The sequence below is a fragment of the Pipistrellus kuhlii genome, unplaced genomic scaffold (assembly GCF_014108245.1).
Source record: "Pipistrellus kuhlii isolate mPipKuh1 unplaced genomic scaffold, mPipKuh1.p scaffold_m20_p_1, whole genome shotgun sequence".
Classification (NCBI taxonomy): Eukaryota; Metazoa; Chordata; class Mammalia; order Chiroptera; family Vespertilionidae; genus Pipistrellus; species Pipistrellus kuhlii.
In genome coordinates this window covers 160,529,742-160,555,916 of record NW_023425404.1, presented here as the reverse complement: position 1 = coordinate 160,555,916, position 26,175 = coordinate 160,529,742, and the positions used below count along the sequence as shown (strand labels likewise).

Sequence of the window (26,175 nt, the reverse complement as noted above, 5' to 3'; positions counted from 1 at the left end):
TTAGTAAGTTTTTAGATACAGAAGCAATACAAAGACATCAATTATATTTTATACTAACCAACAGTTAAGAAATGAAATGGCTAAGTTATTCGGTTTAACATACTTATTTGAGAATATTTACAGAAGTTGGACAAAATGTATTTCAAAAATGTTGGGAAGGTATCAGAGTTGTCAGTAAACAATTATCAGGCTAATATCTTAGAAAAATAGAACTTCATTAAGGTGAACCCTTTGTTTAGGATCACTTGTTCTCTGAGAACTTTGGGAAATTTATGAGTCTACTGAGAAGGTGAGCACAGCTAAGGGGCTAGGGATTTAAAGATTGAATCTAGTGCCAGCCAAGAGGTGGGGGCCCTATTAACCCCAGCCCACACTTTGCAACCCTTCTGGATTAACAGGAAGAAAGGGTTAACAGGAAGAAAGAGCACTACTACAGTCTACAGTTCAGCTCTGTGTGACATGGATGACTTAGAAAATTTCAGTTTCTAAAACTGAGTAAAAATGATCCCAAACTACTAGTGCCCAAGAATCTGGTAGAGCATAGAAAAAAATTCTGTAAAGAATGAAAATGATCATACTGGGCATCAAATTGCTTCTACTATTTTTCAAATATAGTGTTGGCATACACTAAAAAATAGAAAGACATACAAAAATATAAAAAATGAGGATTAGCAGAAACAAAAGAAAAAGAAAAAAGACCAAGAGAATTTCAGATTTGGGAATTATTAAACACAGATTATAAAATAAAAGGGGGTTTTCATGTTCATATATACAATAGATAAAAGACTGAAAATTACAGCAAGACAATTGGAAACTGCAAGAGTGACAGATTTCCATATTTGCAAATAGAAATTTGAGAACTGAAAATACAAAGGGCTAAGAATAACCAAGACAGTCTTACTCGTTCTGCCCAATATAAAAAACAATGTATTAGCTGTAGTGATGAAAACAATAGACAGCACAAGTATAGAAAAGGAACAAAAAAATTCAGAAACAGATACATATATATCAATATCAGAGCAGGGTAAAAGTAGGTTTACAGTCGTTTGTATGAAAAATAATACAATAATTAATAAATAATAATACAAAAATAAACTGTGTTTCGTGTATGCACAATTGAGAAATAGGACCTCTCTATTGCTCAGGAAAAACTGTTATCTCTTAATTTTTAAGATATAAATACTCTATGACCAAGCAATCCCATTTCTGTTATACCTGCACTAGGAGATACACATAATAATGTTCATTGGGAACTGTGATTGCCCCAAACTAAAAACATCAGAATTGTCTGCAGTCAATAGAATGAATAAATTGCGATATGTTACTGTAAAGTTAAATTATACAATAATGATGAATGAAGTATAGCTACAGGCAACATGAATGAATTCCTTGTTCAATGAAAGCAGCAGCCACAGAAGAATATAGTATGGTTCCATTTACATAAAAGTTCAAAACCATCAAAAAGTAAATGGCATTGTTTAAGTATGACATAGATGGTAACACTAAAAATAAATACAAATGACTTAATTATCACAGGAGGGAGGGTGGTATTATTGCCAGAAGCTCTGTGGGGAGAAGCTGGCCGATTAGGAAGGGACTACAAGAGGAGTTTCTGGCTGCCATCAATGTTCTTTTGATTTGTGAGCTAGCTATACAAATAGCTACCTTAAAATGATTCCTTACACTATGTATTTATATTTTATGTACTCTTTTGAATATATTTTTTGAATATTTGTTTCTCAATTAAAAAAAACAAACAAAGACAGGACATAGCATGACAAAAATAAACACAAATTACCTTCTCATTAGCTACTATGATCTCTAAGATCTCAATGTCCTACTGAATTTATTAAAAGTAAAATAGCCAAACTCATACCTAGTGATTCTATACTGAGTAATTATATACTTAATAGAGGCCTGGTGCATGAAATTCATGCACTAGGGAAGAGCCTATGCCCTCTTGCAGTCTGGAATTCCTCACTCCTTACCACTTGGCTTGCTGCTCCTTTGCACTGCTATGGAGGCGGGAGAGGCTCCCACCACCGCTGCTCCCCTCTGTGGGAGCACACCGACCACCAGAGACAGCTCATGCATTGAGCATTTGAGCCTCTGGTGGTCAGTGTGCATTATAGCGACCAGTCGTTCTGTTGTAATATTGCTTAGGCTTTTATTATATAGATGATTACAATGAATTTTTGATAATGTTCATTATGAATTATTAGGTCAAAGGTTATTTTTGTTTTTTTCTCTCTCAAAATCTCAAGAGAACAATTTTCTTGTCTTCATTTTACTAATTATAAAATCGTGGACTTAAATGATACACATCTATTTTCAAGTTCTACCTTTGGAACAATTTAAAAGAACTTACAGATAAATTAACGTAACTGCTTTGAACTCTAAAATGGACATTAGAAATTTGCAGCTAATAGTTTGGGACTTGGCAGATCTTCTGGGTTTTATATGGTCACCATCATTTACCCCCAATTGTTTTAATAGAATTTCCAGAAGCCAAAAAAACTTTGAAGTAATGTCCCTTCACATCCAGTGACTGTTGTATCTCCATGACTGCAAAATTTGAAAATTAGTAAACATCAAAGCAACATTACCCACAAAATAAATAGTAAAATTGGAATCTCTGGATTTACAAAGATATTGTCAAAAAAAAATTTGTTTTTCAAATTTCTTTAATTTATTTTTAATAAGTAAAAAATTACTCAGTGGTACCATACAAAAACAAATAATTAATTTTTGCACCTGGTATTGCAATCAACAATAATAATCTCATAGTACAGAAATAAACTAGAGAATGAAAAAAATTATCAGTTCTTCACCTTGGCTTTCTAGCTTAGTAGAACTAAACAGAAGAAATTAATAGCAATAACCATTAACTACAGAGAAAAAAAAGCAACGACAAAAGGGTTTCAGGTTTAATCCTGTTGATTTTGTTTGTATCTGCTAAAGTACTGGTCTCTATAAATAAGAATTGAGAGCATGTTCTAAATTTACTTTGGAAGAGATTTGGAGATTTATATCAAATGATAAGCAAGCTGTTAGATCATAGTTGACTTATTAAATGGCTACATGGAAAGTATCAGTTACTATCATGGAGCACAAAACAATATAAAAGTGGGAAAAGGCTTCTTAGAGAAAAGTCCTTTTATTATCCCTACCCTATAAAGTTCTAAGTCATGGAACTCTGATGTTTCTGGATTCAATTTTAAATAACATTAATTTTAAGCATTACATTTCTAATAAGCACAATTGGATAGAGTAGGATATGAGGAACCAAAAATTGCTTATTTCAAAGGTAGCCATTTCCTATAATTCATCCTGTCTACTTTTCTCTACCTCCCAATGCACTGATTATCTATCTGTTAACCATACAATTTCACCCTCTACGCCTAAAGAAATTTATTTTCTCAACTGGATAATACTTTTACAAAAGAATAAAATAATAAAGCTGGTTGATAGTCATTTAAAGTATTTGCAAATAAAATAAAAGTTAAGTTGAAGATATAAAAATATACCTAACTAGAGTAATACTGATGTAAAATTAGTTTTTAATTTATCAAAGTACCTACTAATGGTCTGAACAGGGGAGCAGAAGAAAAGCAGCTAGAGGAAAATGAGTTTTGTGGGTTAAACTTGCTTTAGAATACACGGTAGTCTTAGAAAAAAGAAACACTTGCTGTTTTCATTGAGTTTACAGTGTTGAGTATACTTTATGTCGTTTTAATGATAGCATTTATATAAACATATGCAACAGCTCACAGCAGAAAACAAAGTTTTTGTCATAAAAAAACCTAAAAAAATAAATTTTTATTTTCATCAACTCCCTTTCTGGGAATGCAGAATAAAACAATGTTTCTTTTTAACATAAAATATTAAATTATTCTTTCTTGTCCATTAGGTTGCTCGGGGGGTGGGGTGGGGGGGGGAAATCCAAGACTCAACTAGTGATAATTTTTTAATTTCTAGTTTTCATTTACTTCTAAAAAACACTCCCTTCACAAGATCTTTTAATCTTATATGCTATGACAATCAGGTCTAGAATTCCAAATAAATAAAACGGCCACATGAGAAAACATACTGAAGAATCAAATGATTAGCTACATCTATTCACATTCACAGATTCTCTAAGAGGGTTGTTAGAGTCCATGTAATACAGTTAACATTAGTCATCAGACCTACTGCTCAGGCCTTCCAACATTAATGCTAAAAACAAAGATACTGACTTTTGGGAGATGGTGACATAACAAACTCTGGTTAAACTAGCAGAGGTAATAGAAGAGTAAACTGCAACTGTGAAACTTAAAATGTCTACTCTTCATCCACCATCTCTTCTTCCCACTGGTATTAAATTCAAAGTCTAATCATGAGAGGTATAGGTGTCTGACACTATTTGTATAGAAAAACAGGTCTCAAAAACTAAACAAATAAGAAATTCATAAAATAGGATTAAACTTTTTGAATAGTTGCATTTGTTACTTTAATTTTCTTAATCTTTTATCTTTTCTGGTCATGGATACATTTTTTCCTTTCTATTCCTCCAGAGAAGTTAATACACAAATTTGTTGTAAGCATTATAAAATGGCATTCCAATTCAAAGTTGCTTGTCATCATATCCACATAACAAGTGTATACTGTGCTCCAAAAGGTTTTGCAGTTCTTCAGTGTAGTTTCTTAATGTTATGTCCCTTAAATTAAGTTTTCCTCAAAAAGAGATCCAATATGAGCTCATTTTGAAGATCTGAATTAAGTCACTCTTTCTAAAATCAAAGAAGTCCTGCAGCAACTTTAAGACAACTTCTGTTAATCAGTGTCATGACTAAAGTAGTATCTTACTGGAGGTCCAGGCAAATCTTCATCTCCATCAATGTCTGGGGCAAATGACACAGTAAGATCCACATATTTCTTTTCAGTAGTAGGTTTTACAAGTTTATGCATTCTAAGAAAAACAACCAAAGACAAATAATTTGGTAAATTCCTAAAATGAATGATTTGCTGACTACTATTGCCCAGAGAATTGGGTTTATATCTAGACATTATTTTCATTTTAACCCCAATAATACATCTGTTTTCATCTATTTTTTCTTTCTTTCTTTTTTTTTTTTAAACTAAAAGCTCTAAACTCAAGACACTCATTTATCTAACAATGATCACTTTGGACCACTGCTGGTAGTGATAAAGAATATAAACCACTTAATCAAAGACAAAAACAAAAAGTGAAACAAATTCTCCAACACACAAAAAGCATAAACAACCCAAAATGCTTTTTGAAAGCAATGACTTAAGAAAACAAATTCTCCTAAACCTCCTATAAAGTTTAGAGAAATCATAAATTCTTCTCATTCATGTCTCTGTAAAAATCAAGCAAGATTTTAATCTTCAAATGCAAGCTAGAAACATCATAGTAAAATACATTTTTTAAGTTTCACCTTTCCCTTATATCCTATGTTTATCATACATATCCAAAACAACAACAACACTTAAACAAATTGGTAGTTACAAAATAGTCACAGGAATGTAAATTATAGCATAAAAAATAGTCAATAATCTAATAAAAGGGTAATATGCTAATTAGACCGGGTTAACTGGACATCTTCTGGACGAAGCCACAGTGGCAGACTGAGGAATAGGTGGTTAGGGGTGATCAGGGCAGCAGGGGAGCAAAGCAGTTAGGGGTGATCAGCTGGCAGGGGAGCCAGCAGTGAGAGGCATGATCAGGCCGCTGGGGAAGCAATTGGGAATGAAATCAGGCAGGCAGGCAGGCAGAGGTGGTTAGGGGCAATTAGGTCAGCATGGGAGCAGTAAGGGGCAGCAGGCCATAAGGCAGAGGCAGTTAGGGGTGATCAGGCAGGCAGAGTGGTTAGGGGGGATCAGGCAGATAGGCAGTTGAGTGGTTAGGATCCAGAGGTCCCAGATTGAGAGGGATCCCAGATTGGAGAGGGTGCAGGCCAGACTGAGGGACCCTGTCCTCCCTGCTCCCGTGCACGAATTTCATGCACTGCATTATAACAACTACCAATGGGATCAGAGGGGTACTTAAAATAAGGAGACGTTGTAAAATATATGATTATCTAATCACTGTGCCATACACCTGAAACTAATACAAGAATAAATAACACTGAATGTAAACTGTAATTGAAAAAAATAATTGATTAGAAAAACTCTAACCCCCTGCCCCCACTTAGTTTTTGCGATTGTCACTGCTGTCTTAAATCAAACCATCATCTATATACACTATTACTGCATTAGCTTCTAGACAGCTGTCTCCATTCGCTTTTCTACCTCCAATCTACTCTGCTGCCAATATTCTTTTAAGTAAATCATTATTCTCTTGCCTAATAATATTATCTGTCATACCTATCTCATGCCAGGCTCTGTACTATAAAATCTTTAATCCTCAGTAGTAGCTCTTCCATTTTACGAAGATATTTTGTCCCATATATACCTTTCATTCTTTCCACCACTTACTACTCTTATCCACCTCATCCTTAAGTCATTCAAAAATACTTGATTTTCCAAATAGATTATGTATGCTCTTTATTATCAGCTGCATGCCATTGCACAAACTATTGCTTTTGCCTGATATAATCCATTTTCAAAAGTAGTGCAAATATTTACCCTAAGCAGGAGGTTTGATTTAGTAGTATCCATAGTATTCTGTAAAAACCTTTATTATAATAATTCTTCAATTATATTTTAATTATTAACATGTGACTTTCCCTTAATCTGTGAACTCCTTGAGAGCAAGGTCTATTTGATAAAGATATATGATGACAAAACATTAACAGGAGTAATATTTATTGAATATTTTTTACTTGCTATTACAATACTAGCCCTTACTATTATTTTAGTATTCAATAGCACAAACATCCATGTTTATGGATAGGAAACTAAGTTTCAAAAAAGTTCAATAAACTACAAATCCATGTGACAAAACAATTAAATAGCTGAGGAAGGATGTGAACCCAGGTATTTTTGAAGCCAAGCTTATCCAGACACTTCATAGGTACTCAGTAAATTATCTGCTAAATAAACAATGTAATCAAATGAAAAATATCATTCACAATACATCATGCTGGAGCTTACACATATTGGCCAATTCTTTAAAGCATTTTTATGAATTATTCACAGCAAATTTTCAATTTCACTAGTTAATACACTTCAGGACCACACATTCCAATCTCATCTAGGTATTATTGTATATGACATAATTCTAAATACTACTCTTTATCCAAAAGCTATTTAGGATCTGAATTAAAAACAAAAAACAAAACACACAACCAATATGAGCCAAATTAATGCCTTAGCTAAGATAATAGGAGTTCTGTTTGTGAAGTATAGATAATTAGGACTGGATTATAATAAAAAACAGTGAATAACCTCACTAACTGATCATCAGAGTTAAAGCTGACATATCTATTACAGCACCATCCTGTGGAGATTCATTTATTCATATGACAAATATTTATTAATGTCTATTTTGTTCCAGGCATTGTTCTAAGTTCTTGAAATATATCAGTGTAAATAAAGATTCCTATCCCTTGTGAAGCTAATATTAATAATAAACATTATATAGTAGTTAATAATAAACATTATATAGTAGCTATAAGTCAGTGATGAATTTTATGTAAAAGAGAAAAATAGAGCAAAGATCAGGCATGTGAGGGGGGGGAAGCAGATAGGATGCAGTATTTTAACAGGGCTCACGGAGGCCTCTTCAAGAGGTACAAAGACCAGAGGTGAGAATTAGCCAGGTTGTTATCTCAGAAAGAGTTACAAGCAGAGCAAACAACTAGAGCAAAGGTTTCATGCTAGTGCATGACTGGAGTGTTCAAAGAAAAGAATGACCAGTATAGGTAGAATTTTGAGAGTAAAGGGAGAGAAGTGTGAAAGAAATTTAGAGGACTAACTTTGAACCAGATCATTTAGGGCAGTGGTTCTCAACCTTTCTAATGCTGCAATCCTTTAATACAAATCCTCATGTTGTGGTGCCCCCAACCATAAAATTATTTCGTTGCTACTTCATAACTGTAATTTTGCTAGTTATGAATCGTAATGTAAATATCTGTGTTTTCCGATGGTCTTAGACTTAGGCTCTACAGCAGCGGTTCTCAACCTGTTGTGACCCATAGGTAGAGAACCGCTGATTTAGGGCCTTGCAGACCACTGTAAAGACTGGCTTTTTTGGTTCCTATGACAAGCAAAGGAAATAACTAGACTACTTAATATAACACAGTAATTTACCCCCTTATTCTGTTTTCTTTTCTACATAGCATTTAACACTACCTGAAGTACTGTCTAGTTGTTATGTAAACTCTCCAACAGGACAGGGACTTGGCTTTGCACAGTTATGCCCCTAATGCTTACAAAAGTATCTGGCACATGGAAGATACTCTTTAAAAATAAATGGTGAATGAATGAATATAACAATTTGGCATTTTTGTTTTTATACTTCAGTCTCATATTCCAGGAGGAGTGGATGGATCTATTTTCACTTGGAATGTTGATCAAATCAGGTTTCTAAGCCTATTGGCTGAAAAGTTTAACACTGAACTACAATAAATTCACAAGGGTATTATAATCTTACTAGTGGCCTCATTGCACAAAACTCATGCACAGGGTAGGGGGGGTTCCCTCAGCCTGCACCCTTTCCAATCAGGGACCCCTTGGGGATATGTGACTCTAATAGGGCCTAAACCGGCATTTGAACATCCCTCTCGAAATCTGGGACTGCTAGCTCCTAACTGCTCACCTGCCTGCTTGCCTTATTGCCCCTAACCTCTCTTCTTGCCTCCCTGATCACCCCCAACTGCCATCTTGTCAGCCCGATTGCCCTCCCCGGCTGGTCTGATCCTCCTGTACCCCCCTGCCAGCCTGATCCCTCTAACTGTTCTCCCCTGCCAGCCAGATTGCCCCTAACTGCCTCTGCCTTGGCCCCACCACCATGGCTTTGTCCAGAAGGATGTCTGAAAGGTCTCCTGGTCTAATTAGCATATTACTATTTTATTAGTATAGATAGATGAATCTCTCTTGAGAGGTAGCCAACTGAGCATAAGAAGTAAAACACATACTTCTATCTGAATTTTGATAAACTTCTATATTTAATTTTCCAGTGTGCATCCAGCTTATATGCTTCAATTCCTATGACTCTTTTGCACATAGTGTATAATACTTACGTTAACTTCAATCTTTTTGCATGACCAGGCATTATCGGAACATAAAGCATTTTGACGCCTTGTACCACCATTGTTGGCTCAATTCCGTACTTTTCCTGAAAGTGAATATCCAAAAGAGAAACAATAATCAAAGCTCAATCTAAATATAAAGTTTTGTGTGACAAAGTTTTACAGCCAGTAAAAATAATACTTATTAAATTATCCCTAAAATTATGTATAAAAACTACGACTCAAAGCAACTAATGTATAAAAAACAAACTCAAAGCAACTAAGTGAATACGTGTCTCACTTTGACAGCATTTATAAAATCCAAGAGGGTGAAATCTTCTTTTCCATGGATAGTCCATCGGTCCCAAATTGTAAATGATATTCCATTTCTGTTGTAGAAAGATATTCAGAACAAAAACATTTTAATTTTCTTTCCTTTAATAATAATAAAAAGCTCTCAGAAGTCCATTACTTGTAATTTAGCTAAATATTGATATAGGGGAAAAAAGGAAAATACGACTAATTATCCCATAAACTTGTTTCTCCAAAATGCCACGTATGTAGCCACTTTTATCAGTTCCTTATTAGTTTTTCTAGCATCTCATTATAAATCAGTATGACTTAGGAGGACTCTTTTTTTTTTTTTTAAATACCTGCATGAGTTTCATTGTGTGGATATTATAGTGCCCTACTACTGAACACTTGGCTTGCTCTAATCTTTGGTTATGACAAATGTCAGAATGAATAGCTTGTAAATATTATCATTTGATATGAATGTAAATGTAAATGTATCTGCAAATTTGAAATACAGTGTTATATTCCCCATATTATAGGTTACACTACTTTATACTCTCATCAGTAATATAAGAAAGTGCTTTCTCACACTCTTGCCAAAATAGATGTTTTCAAATTTTTGGTTGTTGCCAGTCTGGAAAGCCAAAAATAAAGATCCAGGACAATGCTTTGCCTTGTCACATAGCTTTCGGAACTAGATTCTAAATTGGATGATCCATTAGTCAGACACCAAGGCGTCTTCTAATTTATTTAAGTTAGGTGTATGAAACCATAAAACAGTAAATGATAAACAGTGTGACAGATTAAGTATTGGGAGAGTTCAATGGCTAGTTTAGTAAAAAATACGTCAAGAAGATAGGAGTTTCACTTGTTCTTGAAGTACTGGCAAGAATTTATAGATTTAGAAAAAAAGGAAATGTGAAATTAGTATTTTTCCCTTTTGAAAGGTAAAAATTTTATTTTATTCTCATTATGTATGAGAAATAGACCTTCATGCGTACCTGATTTCAGTTTTTCTTACTTCAGTTGTTTCTGTAAACACTATAATTGGAATGGCTAAGTTAAGAAAACAATTTTTGTAAGCTTCAAAGGGATAGCCCGCAGCTACTTTGATAATCTCCAATGCAACCTGGATTTAAAAAAAAAAAAAAGTAAACTGATTATATAAAAAGCCTAAAACTATTAATGACTTTAATTACCTCTACTCAATATCACTAAATTCTTCTCAAGCATTTTTCTGTAAAGATTTTACTCTGGACTAGAGCAATATAAATTTTTTATAAATCTCTCCAGTTTTAGCATATATACTTTCAAACTCCCTACCTGTTCTCTACATGGTGAACAAAGTTATTAAAAGAATATCTTAACTTAAACAGGTAATCTTACTACTTTGAAAGCAGATAGCAGAACTCAAAAATAAAATAGTCTAAGAACACAATATAGAGGCAGATAATTACATGATTTCTACGTATAACACTGTATATGGGGTAGTAACTAGGGCCATTGTAAAGATTCTGAATCATTAGGGAAGATTAAATTGTAAGACAGTGCAGAGCACTAAAAATCCAATAGCAAAGTTCTGGGCAGTTTATTTTATTCAAGAAAAAGAATACCTGCTTGGTATGGAGAACATAAAGATGATTATAAGGATTAGTGCTTGTAAGAAAAATTAGACTATCTTGACAGATTTTTTTTTTTAATGTTATAATGGCATGGCTCACTGGTTGAGTGTCAACTTATGAATCAATTTGATTCCTAGATGGGGCACATGCCTGGGGTTGCACTCAATCCCCAGGGTGGTGCATGCAGGAGGCAGCTGATCAATGATTCTCTCATTATTGATGTTTCAATATCTCTCTCTCTCCCTTCCTCTCTGAAATCAATAGAAATATATTTTAAAAAAGATTTGTATACTTATAAATATTAAATATTAAATGCAGATTACTATATTTTAAAAAATGTCTTGCAATTTTAAATTATAAGATCAATATGTATCTCTCTCCTTTTCTAAGATCTCTGAGTGACTGTTTAGAGGTAGTATAATGGGAAAAAAGAAAAGAGGCGATGAAAAAGATGCATTTTCACTGAAAGAACAACAAACTTACCAAGCCAGAAACTGCAGCAGTGGTTGTTGCTATAGCAGGTATAATTTTACCAGCTATGCGCTTTGTTTTGAAACGGTCAGCTGGTTCAATGCTATACATTTTAGCACGAAGATTTGATGCAGCCGTGATGAAATCTATGTGTCCATTACGATCATCATCTTTTTCAAATGAAAGGACTGCCATCCGAAGGTCACCTGATCATAACAACCAGAAAAATAGTTTCCTAGTAAGTGGTAAAGATTTTATCAGGTGAAAAGCAATGTAGGTTCACTACTCTGATAGGTTCTGTTTTGTTTATGTTTTTGAATGACTGAAATGTATAAGAAAAATGCAAGAAACTGCAGACATTGAAGGAAATGAAAATAATGGCTTTTATATCATTAGATTAGAGAAGTTTCTAGATTATAAAAACCTTTCTAAAAAATAGAAAAATAAGAAAGACATGTGCCACATCTGCTTGTAAGTGGTTTACAATAAAAAGGCAACAGTGGGTATTGTTTGAAGGTTGATTTGAAACATACTACTCTAAAACATTTGACCTCTGATAACCAAGAATAGGGTAAGTTGGTCAAATAAAAATAAGATTCTTTTTTAAAGATTTCTAGATCAGTGGTACCCATAATCATTCTGTAGATAGGTATAATTTGATTTGTGATGAAATGAAAAAGAAATGATAGTATGTTTTTTTCCAGAACTATAATGATTAAACTAAGATGGTTACCTTTTATTTGTTAAAGGAATAGTAGGCTAATCCTGGTTGTTTTCCCTGAATTTTACTGATCTGTGCATAAAATCCAAAAGTTTGGAAATTGTTGATTTAAGTAATAGAAAAATGGTGAGCAAGTCTAAAAACATGAACTACCGTGTTTCCCCGAAAATAAGACATCCTCTGAAAATAAGACCTAGCGCATGGAAAGATAAGACATCCCCTGAAAATAAGACCTAGAGCAACTTTGGGAGAAAAAATTAATGTAAGACACTGTCTTATTTTCGGGGAAACAGGGTAGTAGCTCTGTTTTTAAGGAATTAACTGTTCAGTTTCCCTATGTTCAAGACAAAGTATGTGTGTAGGTCAGTTTGTATTCCCTGTAATTATGGAAACTAAGAAGCCAAGAAAAAAAAAAAAAATCTGTCTATGCATTTTTATCCTGAAGTGACTTACTTGTCTAAGGTTAATGACTCTGCTTTTTAAAGTTCATTATGCTATTGTAGTTATAAGTTAAAAAAGAGTCACAACAGAACCTAAAACATTCAGAAAAATAACAAAGCAGATTACATTTGAGCTTTTGAGAGTAGGGCAATGGTGAAGAAAATTATGAGTTCAGTCACAGTTAAAGATGAACAGTATCTTTCTTCAGATCAAGAAATCAACTAATACCATTACTATTATTGTTATTAAATCCCATAAGCTTTTTGGGTGTAGGACTTAACAAAATAGAAATCTCTCCAAGTTCAAAACATTTTAATAAAGATTAGTTCTTACTTGTGGTAGCTTTATTAGATGACATAATCTTTTCTAGTTGGGAAATAGCATGCCTCTCATCTTCACTGCTGATAGGAATCTGGTCTGGCTTCCGTGCTGTTTCATCTGTTTGAACAACCTTTTAAATATATGTAAACATGTTCATTAATGTATCACATCCAATATCTAACTTTAGTTATCATACCTGTTTTAGCAAATAAGTCACAAGAGAAAATGTACCCCTATCCAGTTTAATCAGATTATTACTCTTTATGGTAAAATGTGTTTTATACCTTCCTCTAGTTACACCGGGTTGGGGAACATCCGGCCCATGGACCATAAAGGCCTGTGGGCTGTATAAGGCCTGTAAAATATTTTGGTCTGGCCCTGAAAGGCATTAGGGATGAGTTAATTAAATGACAGACCACATATAGTAGGCTAATTTTTAAGTTGATAATTTAAAAAAAAATGTTTATATTGGTTTTTAGAGAGAGGGAGAGAGTTAAAAACATCAATGATAAGAGAGAATCACTAATTGGTGGCCTCCTGCACATCTCCCCACTGAGAATCAAGCCTGCAACCTGGGTATGAGCCCAGACCAGGAATTGAACCTTCGACTCTTAATTCCTGGGCTGACACCTAACCACCAGAGCTACTAGTACATTGGGCAGGGCTAACTTGATAATTCTGTATGGCCCTCGAATGATGTTATAAATATCCAAATGGCCCTTGGCAGAAAAAAGTTTCCCCACACTTGCAGAAATAGGTAATATTATGTTATTTATGTTTTCTTTATTATCTGTCTTCTAACACTGACACCTAAATTCTATGAGAACCTTTTTTCTCAGGGATGCTTATTTTGTTCACTAAGAGAACCACAACAAATATACATAAAACAAATTTGTTTATAGTGAGTGTTAAAAATATTTACTGAATAGCTTATGAGCCCTAAATTTATGGTTCTTTTTAAAAATTCCACACTAAATAAAGTTGATAATAATCAAAAGTTTGTGATTCTCACAAATCTGTTTCAAAACAAACTTCATGCCTCTATCTAGTACAGAGAGCTGTTCTGTCTTTGAAGAATCAGGAGATCCATAAAATATATAGGCATCTTTTAAATATTTCTTGGTTGCTGATAAGCAATGCTTTTCCAAAGAATATGTCTTCCTTTATACAGATCCAAGGCAATTATTCAAGTAATTTATCCTTAAGGAATTACTTACTAGACTTCCCATAATGGTAGTGAAGTTAATATTCTCAAACTAAGAAACTAGCCACACCATCACTGATTAAAGCACTATTTTGTATTTTAAAAAGATATCTAACTCATGTTTTTATAACCCTAACCTGGATTCTCCAGGTTTAGAATGGAATTTGACATATACAGAAGTTAATAACTATTTGCCAAATAAAAGAATTTCTAAACATACCTTACTGGAAGGTTTGAATTCCTGAATCTTTACTTCTGAAAGAATATTCAAGAGGGCACCTGCTGATATGTCCTGTTTTTAAAAAAAGTAATTTATCAACAAACTTGTTCATTTAATTCTAAAGCTAAAATCATTCTATAAAAGTCCCTTTTTATATAAAAATATTTGAATAATTTATCATTTGACTATTTAGACCACATCCATTTATGAGTTATTTATTTTTATAGAAATATCAACTCTATAAAGACTGGGGACACAGTGGTATGTACAAAAAACTACTTATTTGTCAAGAAACCTAAAAATTTTAATTCTTTCCACAAATTTTTATAAAAGTAGTTTTATGACTGGTTGTATCAGACTAAGTGCTTTAACAGAGGGGACTATGTCTTCATTTTTTTTTATAAAGCTCTCAGCATAAAATTATATCAATAAATAACACAAATAAGTAAATGGAATTCACACCTTTGAAAACACTAATGTATTTAAATGGTTCAAGATGAACCTGGATAAATTTCAGGTTATCAGATCCATATTTACTATTAGGAGGCTGCTTAGGAAAAACTGAGGCAAACCACTTTTGAGGTCACCTATGACATCACAAAAGTACCACTGTCTTTACAAAAAGATATTAGACTGTTTGCCACTATTTTTACCGGACATTCACAGCATATTTACTTTGCATTATCTCTAAAAAGGATTAATCTACAACAGGCATTTTATCTGGATCCTAGAAAGCTAGATCTATTTGGATCTATTAATAGATCTAAAATAGTCAGAATTAGGAATCTGGTTCATATTTTCCATTCAGCCTATATAAATGTGTTACAATTTATTTAGCTCTAATATGCATATGTTGGGGAAAACTCAATACTGCAAGTTTGCCTCTCAAATGAAACTGTATTATATCCTTTACAGTTAGTCAAAAACGATAATGCCTAAAATAATGGATATGATGATAAAGATTAAAAAATGTCAATATGAGGTAGCATTTTCAAATTTCCTGAAAAGAATATAAAAAAAATCATAAAATAAGCCAAGCAAATGTTAACAAAGAGAATCTCTAAGAAATATTTTAAATTTGCTATAAAATAGTTCGTTTTGGGTTTCAGAGAAATTACAAATGAAGTTATTATGTTATAAATGTTTTAAAAATAAAGTTAAGGCTGCTTTTATAAATACTAGAAGCCCGGTGCACTGGGGGAGGGGGATGTCCCTCAGCCCAGCCTGCACCCTCTCCAATCTGGGATCACTCTCACAATCCAGGACTGCTGGATCCCAACTGCTCGCCTGCCTGCCTTCCTGATTGCCCCTAACTGCTTCTGCCCGTCAGTCTAATCACCCCCTAAACCACTCCCCTGCCAGCCTGACTGATGTCTAACTGCTCCACTGCCAGCCTGTTTGCCCCTAACTGCCCTCTCCTGCAGGCCTGGTATGCCCTGACTGCCCTCCTCTGCAGGCCTGGTCCCTCCCAACTGCCCTCCCCTGCTGGCCATCTTGTGGTGACCATGTTGTGCCCACATGGGGGCAGAATCTTTGACCACATGGGGGCAGCCATCTTATGTGTTGGAGTGATGGACAATTTGCACATTACTCTTTTATTAGATAGGATGCTTCACTACTTAAACTTAGAAAGAAAATTAACGTTCTTCTACTTAGTAATGCTGCAATGAGATTTTTAGCTCTTGCTATGGACAACAATGCAATAAAATAAAAAAAATTATCATAATATATAAACACATTTTGATGATGAAATTAGCTGGTAAATCATCTAATTCTACCTTGGCTTTGTATCATTTGTTAAGGCCTGAAGAATATCTTACCTCTTCTGTAAATGGAATGGAATAGATTGCAGCATATAATTTTGCAGCATTCAGAAGGAAACTGAAGTGCCTTTGAAGTTAAAAAAATAAAATGAAGTGTGAATGCAGTTTCAAATAAGATGTTTAATTCAGCAGATACTAGTTTTTAAAATGTTGAAGAAAAATAACTATAGAATTTTTGTTACAGAATTATTTTTTTGAAAGTCAGTCTGTTAAATTCTGGTCTAGACCTAAGTACTGTAAAGGCTATAGACAGAAAACATCAGATGTTCATCCTCATAAGCACTGATACTTAGAAGTAGTTATCAAGATTACTTTGGGGGTATGAGTGGGCAGAGAAGCAAAAATTAGGTTAGTGAAAGAAAATTTATTTTAATTCATAAAAAAGCATTACATATTTGGTTTTAAGAAGTTTATGTCAGATTCATATTAAGCAAGAGTGTATAAAAAAAAAAGAAATGTAAGTTTGCTAGAACAAGCAGTCAGGATTAGGTGAGTGGAAGCCTAAAATAAACACCAGATAAAAACCTAAACATAAAGGAAGGTTTACAAACAAAGTGTTTAGTGTGTGTGTGTGTGTGTGTAAATAAAGTGTATATCTCATCTGGATAAGTATTCAGGTATTCACTCAAAGACCAACTCCTCTGAAAATTAATTTGAGGTTATTTAGGGAGATATTTAGTAGTAATCATTCTTATCCCCAAATAATTTAAATTTCCTATATACTAACTTCATTAAATAGAGAACATCTGCTATTACTTCACTTTTTATGGATAAAGTCAAAGAGGTGATACTTTGGTTTCATTTTAGAAAAGATAAAAATAATGAGGTTATTTACCATAGAGAATAAATAAGTTGTGTGGAAAGAAGGGTTGTGTGAGTGGCTTGGTTGTACAGACTATGTTTAACTTTAAAGAGTCTGAAAATGTCACCCATTAAGATAAGCCTATACAAAGTTAAAAATTTACAAATAAATATAAACCTGGATGTAAATACTTACAAAGGCTCATTAAAATCAAATTTTATTGGACGGGGAGGTCTCTTTGGTGATTGCCAAAACAAACCTAATAAAAGAGATATTATTTTAAATTGAGATAGCCAGCAATAGATTACATTAAACTTTTTTCTCAATACTCAGCTATACTTACTGCCATCTTTTAATCGAGTATCTAGGGGGAAACAGTGAAGGAGCTGAAGAGCCTAAAGAAAAAATGAAGTAAAAGAAAAATGAAAACACACAAAAAGAGGTACAGTGAAGTCTCCCAGCTACTCCTATACTATATCTGTACTACATCTGTACATTCTGGATTCTGTCACTGCCCTTACCTCCACTCCCCTCCCCCACCAGAACCTGGAATAAGCTCTATTGTTAGTTTAAAATCAACACTAATAGTTTGTCATATAAAAAAATAATATAAATGAAGCCACTTCAAAATGGGTCTGAGCTGCCATCCCAGAAGAACTGCCTTACAGGTCTTAACCCTCAAATCTTTGAAATATTAAACTGGGTGAAATTATCACTGGACTGGGCCTAAGGCAGTACTGTATTCCAAATAATTGTTTGTACAGCTAACAGGAAAACATTATGACTATTAAACTGAAAATTACGTATTCTTTGGAATTAGCAACACTATGCTGGTATCTGCATCTATAGAAATTCCTTCTTTGAAGTATTAAGAACCGTAAAAAAAAAATCCTTCTTTCTATACCGGTAATTTTTCTCCTTCTCAAGAATATGCCTTGCCTTCACCTCCTAACCAGAATACTTTTTCTAGTTTCTGCTTGAATCAGTGCTTCCTAAATAGCTATTCTTTTGGATCTCATCTAAATGCTTATTGCCGCTCAATCTGGGATTTTATTTTTAGGTTAACAGCACTTAAAAGTGCACACACATTAAATTATTTCATCTCTTTTTATAGAAACAGTGGCATATTTTACATATTACTTGGAAACTTTCAAATTAAAACAGAATTAAACCAGAAAAACATATATTATTTTGTATTTTAAAGTGGTATGTTTGGGATTTCTTCAAAACCATCTAGGGAAGGGAGGAGTTAGAGAGTACCATGTTTCCCTGAAAATAAGACATCCTCCGAAAATAAGACCTACTTACAGGTTTCCTTCTGAGTGAAATATAAGGCATCCCCCCCGAAAATAAGGCCCCCCTAGACTAAACATGAGAGATTTGGTCCAGTGATTCTGAAAGAAATGGAGTCACAAGAAATTCACCAGGAAATTCAGGAATTGGATTGTTATGATGATGTTCCAGAAGATGATGACATGATTGTCATTGAATAAATGAGTAAATTCTTGTTACTGTAGGATTCACAGTTTGTCTGGTTTCTGTTGACAACTACTGTACTACAGTACCATATACAGGTAACAAATTTCCTTTATTTTCTTTTTCTTTTTAAAAAATATATTTTATTGATTTTTTTTACAGAGAGGAAGGAAGAGAGATAGAGAGCTAGAAGCGTCAATGAGAGAGAAACATCAACCAGCTGCCTCCTGCACACCCCCCACCGGGGATGTGCCCGCAGCCAATGTACATGCCCCTAACTGGAATCGAACCCGGGACCCTTCAGTCTGCAGACAGATGCTCTACCACTGAGCCAAATCGGTTTCAGCAATTTCCTTTATTTTCATTTAACAATAAATGTGTACCGTATTCTTCTTCATGGAAAAATAAGACATCCCCTGAAAATAAGACCTAGCGCATCTTTGGGAGCAAAAATTAATATAAGACATGTCTTTTTTGGGGGGAAACGGTAAAACAAGATTATCTAGGAGTTGATATTTATTCAACCTTAGTGATAGATATATGAGGATTACATGGGAGTTCATGATACTATTTTCTCTACATTGTATTGTTCTCAAATTTTTCCATTATAAAAAGTTTAAGAAGACCTACTAAAGAGAGAGTACAGGATACATTCTAGCAATTGTTAAGTTATTGGAGGTAAAAATAACAGCCAATATTATTGAGTATTTATGGGCCAGATTCTGTTCTAAATGCTTTATACATGTACTAGAGGCTTGGTGCACGAGATTTGTGCATGGAGGTGTGTGTTTCTCAGCCCAGCCTGTATCCTCTCCAATCTGGGACCCCTCGAAGAATGCCAGTCTAACCGGGCAGTCAGACATCCCTCTTAAAATCTAGGACTGCTGGCTCTCAATTGCTTGCTTGTCTACCTTCCTGATTGTCCCTAACCTCTTCTGCCTGCCAGACTTATCACTCTTTAACCACTCCCCTGCCAGCCTGATTAATGCCCATTTCCCTGCCAGCTTGTTTGCCCCTAACTGCCCTCCCCTGCTGGCCTGGGCACTCTTAACTGCCCTCCCCTGCAGGCCTGGTCCCCCGCAACTGCTCTTCCCTGTAAGCTTGGGTCCCCTCCAACTGCCCTTCCCTTCAGGCAGTTTGCCCCCTTCCCTCCTCTGCTGGCTTGGTCACCCCTAACTGCCCTCCTCTGCAAGCTTGATCACCTCCAACTGTCCTCCCTTGCAGGCCTGATTGTCCACAACTGCCCTCCCTCACAGACCTGGTCCCTCCCAACTTCCTTCCCTTGCTGGCCATCTTGTGTCCACATAGGAGCAGCCATCTTGTGTGTTGGAGTGATGGTCAATTTGCATTTTATTCTTTTATTAGATAGGATTAACTCATTTGAGCCTCATCATTGCCCTATCTATTAGGTACCAACTTATTACACCCATTTTACAAATGGGGAAACAAACACATAATATGATTATCAGACAGGATGGAGAAGGCAAAATTACAACAAAATTTCTGACTAAATTTCTCTATTTTTACTAGTCTTTTCCTTTACTCTGAAAAACAAACTACATTTAGACTACTGATGAAATATATTCTGTGTACTCCAGAAGGAATCTTTATCTAATAAAACCCAATTTTGTAGACAGAAAGAGAAGGATAAGTTAAATTTACATCTAACAAACCAATTAGTGAAGTTTAAAAGCATTCTTTAATAAGGGACATTTAAAGAGAAATTAGTTGTGTGTTCAGCACTTGTTCTCATTTAATTTACTATTTATTTCTGAAAAGCTTCCCAAAAGAAAGAGTAGACATTTCAGATCAATGAAATTAATTTGGTAGTAATTAAATAAGCCAAGGTCAGACCTTTTCTTAATGTTTTATAATGTATACTTACCTTATGGTTAAAATATTTTTCAAACTTTAATCTTGCTAATTCTACACAATGGGACCACTTTCTAGGTCTTCTGCTAAGTAATTTAATAACTTGAAATGAGCCTTCTAAACTGTGTCCAGTTTGTAGCTTCTAGAATGAGAAAAAACATAACAAATGCACTTCCATTATAAAAAGTTTTAAAAAACCTACAAAGGTAAGGGCAAACGAACAGTTCTCTCTCTGCCTTCCTCCCTCTCCCAGGTGAGTATTAGCCAAAGTCTGAAGTGCCATCTCATGTTCCTTGCCCTTGCCTTTCTCCTCTCTCTCCTTCTTTTCTTTCTCTTTTGGAGGAGAAACAGAAACAAAAAACAAAAAAAAAAAACACATGAAATTTTAACTCTAAAGTTTCTTATCTCCCAAATTATTCTCATAACTTGCTAGTTACTGGTAGTATATATGTACTGACTAAGAAAATGTTTTATATTAAAAAGCTAAGAAAATGTTTTATACTAAAAAGCTAGCATTTTTAGGATTAAAGGAAAGAAAACATCTTTGAAGTGTCCTCACCATGAGAGTATAAGTCTGAGATATTACTATCCAATCGTGAAAGTTTCACTAGAACTCACAAAGAGCTACTTTATTATTTGCAGCTCTCCTTGCATTATATACACTCTTATTAGGTTGAACCATATGAATTGATGTTTTGTGGGTGAAACATGGTCAAATATAGGCAACTCCATATAGTTCGACCAAACTAAAAAAAAACCCCCAAAAAACTAAAAACTTTTTTATGAAGATCATTGTGACCTGCTAATTTTAAGATTCTTCATGTACTTACCACAAACAATAATAATCCCATTAAACTCTTTATAAAGAGGTAAAATAAACCAATTGCAGGGAACTTTTATATAAAATTACCTGTAAGACTTCCTTTGCAGATGAATAGGTTTGCCAAAACTTGTTAAATAATGAAGGCTTGTGGGAAAAGGAACTTTCAAACTATTATGGAAAAGAGAGAAAAAAGTTACAAACGGAAGTTTAATTGGAAGTTGGGAATATCTTCTTTTCTACTACTACAAAGAAAAATTCCTTTAACAAATATCTTTGTTACCTTATCTCTTGCCCATTGTATTGTATGTTCAATAGCAGCTGGAAAGGATTTCAGAGTACAAAATGGTATTTCCTCTTCTGGGGGATCCCGCTAATTTATAAAATGTGATAAGAGACAATTAAAAGAAGCAACGGCAATTTTTTATTGGCTAAATTTACCCAAATGTTTTAAGACCATTAAAAAAATGAAATTCAAAAATAAATCCAATCTTTTAATATCTTCTCTCTTCTAGGCACCAAGAACACAAATTGATTCTTTTGCTACTTAATCTACTTGTTAATAGCAATGTAAAAACAAACACGAATTTTATGATCACTTTTGGCACCGTGTGGCACTGATAAAAGACCACCATATTTAACTAATTTTTCCCCTCCCAGAATTGAGGTTACATTTAAAACTTTATACTACTCCCTATTATAAAAAGTAATTCAAGAATCCCCAATACAGTTCTCAGCATACCATGAGCTTTTCCATGGAGATAAAAACTGGGGAACATGAATATGTCCTTGATGCTTGGTACAGCTTTGAGTAGAAAGTATGTAAAGTAAATGGCAAATGCACTGAAAAAAATCTATATCCTGTATACGGTACATTTGGACCATGCTTATTTGTTTAACTAATGTAAAATGACTCACTTGGTCTCATTTTACTTGGGTATTTATATTTTAGTTTGTTAATTTTTTTAAATATCATAAAATATAAGCCAAAGAGGTGAGAAGGGCTTTAAATTCTCAATTTTGAGTATGAAGTCAGAGAAGACAGGAAAAGGTTTGAGAAAAATATAGAATAAGAGAATCAATGGAACTTTTGGAATTTTATAATATCTCTACTTTGAAAAACTTCCAACATAACAACTAATATACCATGATTTCCTCCATCTAATTTCCTGCAAATTAAATTCATCAACTTGTTTACTATGTTTTTATTATATAAACTTCTGATTTCATGAGTAAATGGGAAAATATTATAAAATGTTTGAAATTTTACTAAAGGACATTTACATATGTAAAAAATAGTCTTCTTTAAAAAAATAAAATAAAATATATATATATATATATATACTTCTTTTAATTTTACAACTTAGGTTGTTCTTTCTTCAAATCCCAAGGCCTGCAATTATTTCTTAGGCCAGTGATTTCAACTTCATCAGTATATCAAGATTACTGTGGGGGTTTAAAAAAGTTATATCCATATATCATTTATAGTAACAAAAACAAAAAAAACAAAAAAATATATATATAGATAGATAGATAGATAGATATAGATAGTTTGGTCCCTAATATTTCATGAGTTACAGTTGGATTGTTGTTAGAAAACTAATCAAGCAGCTTTGAGAAATAAACAGTAAAAAGACTACAAACCAAAATTTTGATGATTTAAAAAAATCAGTTCATCTATGTTTTTAAAATTGTACATACACATATGTATGAATATCACTGGCAGATGAAAACAGGATTAGAGAAGCTAAATCAAATTTGTGGACTGATGAAGATAATAAAATGATCCTATCTCATAAAAGAGTAATATGCAAAGTAACCATCACTCCACACACCCACAAGCCATGCCTACCAGCCAATCAAGGTGATTATACAAATTAACCCCAACCAAGCTGGCTGTGGCCACAGAGAGCAAGAGGGAGGCTTGGGTTTCCCCAGTGATGGAAGAAGCCAAGCTTTCTGTACACCCTGGCCAGCCGAGGCCTCCACTACAGGCTATAAAGTTTCAATTATAGTAGATAAATCCAAACAGAAATGGCATCAGCCATGGAGCTGGAGAGAGCAGGCTAGGGTTGCCCCTGGACATGGAGGAAGCCAAGCTTTCCACACACCCTGGCTGGCCCAAGCCTCCGCTTAAGGCTACAAAGTTGCAATTATAGAAGATAAATAAATTCCAACAGAAATGGTTGCCCTTGACGGAGCAACCAGGAGGCTTGGCTTAGCTTCCACAAAGTTTCAATTGTGGAAGATAAATAAAATTCCAGATACCAGGGCCTCCACTTTAGTGGGGGAGTGTAGCTAGATTGCAAACCACCACAGGCCCTTCGCCAAGGCCACCCCACACCCCAAGGAACCCCCATCCTGATCCAGGATACCCTTCAGGGCAAACCAGCTGGCCCCCACCATGCACCAGGCCTCTATCCTATCTAATAAAAAGTAGTATGCAGATCGACCATCACTCCAACACACAAGATGGCTGCTCCCATTTGGTCCAAGATTCTGCCCCCATGTGTACATAAGATGGCCGCCACAAGATGGCCAGCAAAAAAGAGCAGTTGGAAGCAACCAGGCCTGTAAAGGAGGGCAGTTGGGGGTAATTAAGCCTGTAGGGGAGTGCAGTTAGGGATGACCAGGCTGGCAGAGGAAAGAAGTCGGGGGTGACTAGGCCTACAGGGAAGGGCAGTTGGGGGGGACCCAGGCCTGTATGGAAGAGCAGCTGCGGGGGGGTGGGGGGGACAGGCCTGCAGGGGAGGGCAGTTAGGGGTGACCAGGCCTGCAGAGAAGGGCAGTTAGGGGCAAACAGGCTGGCAGGAGAGCAGTTAGGAATCAATCAGGCTGGCAGGGGAGCGGTTAGGGGGTGATCAGGCTGGCAAGCAGAAGCAGTTAGCGGCAATTAGGAAGTCAGGCAGGTGAGCAGATGGGAGCCAGCAGTCCTGGATTGTGAGAGGGATGTCCAACTGCCCAGTGGGATTGGGCCTAAACAGGCAGCCGGACATCCCTCAAGGGGTCCCAGATTAGAGAGGGTACAGGCTGGGTTGAACGACATCCCCTCCCATGCACGAATTTCATGCACCGGGCCTTTAGTGAGATATAAAGAAGAGACATAAACTTTAAAAAATTGGTTCACTTACATGACTAATATAAGACTCGGTCAAATGAGGTACAATAACTTCAGTGTGTCCCTTAGTGCCCATTGTTCCAGAATCCAGGAGGGGCCGCAGATTTGCTACAGAACGGCTATTTGAAAGGACAATATGAAACAAGCATAAAAGTGAGTAATAGCAATGCAGGCAGAGGAAATCCTACTACTATCTACTGACTACTTCACACACTGATCACTACTGGACTATATTTTAGGAAACATACATTACCACCAAACAACCCATTAATCATTTCTGTCCCCTTCCCCCAACAAATTATGTTGTTCAATCTAGTCATTTTTGTCTCTACCTTCTACCACCTGCACCACCACATTTTGGGCTTGTTTTCCATTAGGTTAACTCTTAGCTATGTTATCTTTTCTTCTTTTGCTTCCTATTTCTTTGGTTACTTTATGGCTATTGGTTCTATCCCACTGTATCTTCTAAATACTTTCTTAATTCCAAACAATACTATACCTTCTTAAATATTTATAATACCTGTATTCTATATGATTTATTAAAGTTTTTTCCTTCTTCTGACCAAGAAAGGAAAAATAAATTTTCCACTATACTCAACTAATAAATTTTCTGTTAATATATCTGCTGTAACACCTTAACATTCAAGAGACATATAAAGATGTAAGAAAAATTATGTAAGATGTACACATTATAGTCATCCAATCTTCTTACTTTACTGTTATTTACTGAATGACATCATGTGTTGAACACCAGTGATACAGTAATGGAAAAACAAATGGCTCCTAAATAAATGATTTAATGAGGAAAAATAAATATGTGTATCAATAAAATTAAGTCCTATGAAGGAATATGCTTAGTGCTATAAAAGATTACCATAGGAGATTTTAATTTAGAATTTGGCAGTTAAAGAAAGACATTTAGGTTGCACCTATAGGGTGAAGAAAAAAACCAAGGTAAATGAGGAATAAATAGGTAAATTTGGGATCAGGAGTTTTGGAAAGAGATAAACATAATTTCCTAAGGCTGAAGAAGAGTATGTGCAAGTCCCTGAGGTAAAAAAAAAAAAATCTAGCCGAAACCGGTTTGGCTCAGTGGTAGAGCATCGGTCTGCGGACTGAAAGGTCCCAGGTTCAATTCCGGTCAAGGGCATGTACCTTGGTTGCGGGTACATCCCCAGTAGGGAGTGTGCAAGAGGCAGCTGGTCGATGTTTCTCTCTCATCGACGTTTCTGGCTCTCTGTCTCTCTCCCTTCCTCTCTGTAAAAAATCAATAAATATATATTGAAAAAAAAAATCTATAATTAGGGTAATATGCAAATTGGACACAGTCACGTAAAGAGCGATCAACAGGAGGGTGGGACAGTGAGCTACAAGCAGTGGAGAGCTACAGGAGGGCAGGGCAGCGAGTTACGTGCAGCGGAGAGCTGAGTGGCAGTGGGCGGGGTGGCCAGCTGAGGCAAGCTACAGCAAGCTACTTGCGCACAGATTTGTACACAAGGCCACTAATCTATAATAATAAAAGTGTAATATGATAATTAGACTGGACAGCCAAACAACCTTCTGGATGTCCTTCCAGATGACCTTCTAGAAGAAGCCGGGACTGCGAAGGCTGAGGACAGCCACTGCAGCTGTGAGGGCCAAGCCCCTTGCACAAATTTCATGCATCAGACCTCTAGTAATAATAATTTAAAAAATGATGGATGCACTGTAAGAACTGAAAAAAACAAATGTACTGGAATAAGGGGAGCCAGGAAGGAATAGGTAAATGTTAAGATGGAGAGGTGGAGAAGTAAGTGA

The 26,175-nt window shown here is 35.1% G+C and overlaps 1 protein-coding gene across 1 annotated transcript in view; it reads right to left on the bottom strand.

The window, feature by feature from the left end:
- Positions 1 to 2,249: 2,249 nt before the first annotated feature.
- Positions 2,250 to 26,175, bottom strand: part of UBA6 (ubiquitin like modifier activating enzyme 6) — a 64,357-nt gene continuing 40,431 nt past the window's right edge. Inside the window, exons 20-33 of the mRNA XM_036414979.2 lie at positions 24,392 to 24,497; positions 21,544 to 21,633; positions 21,351 to 21,431; positions 20,454 to 20,582; positions 17,436 to 17,487; positions 17,288 to 17,351; positions 16,288 to 16,357; positions 14,468 to 14,539; positions 13,056 to 13,173; positions 11,573 to 11,766; positions 10,469 to 10,596; positions 9,475 to 9,562; positions 9,186 to 9,280; positions 2,250 to 4,948 (exon numbers count right to left, since the gene is read on the bottom strand). Coding sequence (XP_036270872.1) covers positions 4,813 to 4,948; positions 9,186 to 9,280; positions 9,475 to 9,562; positions 10,469 to 10,596; positions 11,573 to 11,766; positions 13,056 to 13,173; positions 14,468 to 14,539; positions 16,288 to 16,357; positions 17,288 to 17,351; positions 17,436 to 17,487; positions 20,454 to 20,582; positions 21,351 to 21,431; positions 21,544 to 21,633; positions 24,392 to 24,497 — 1,423 coding nt within the window. The 3' untranslated portion in view covers positions 2,250 to 4,812. The remainder of the gene's footprint in view (positions 4,949 to 9,185; positions 9,281 to 9,474; positions 9,563 to 10,468; positions 10,597 to 11,572; positions 11,767 to 13,055; positions 13,174 to 14,467; positions 14,540 to 16,287; positions 16,358 to 17,287; positions 17,352 to 17,435; positions 17,488 to 20,453; positions 20,583 to 21,350; positions 21,432 to 21,543; positions 21,634 to 24,391; positions 24,498 to 26,175) is intronic.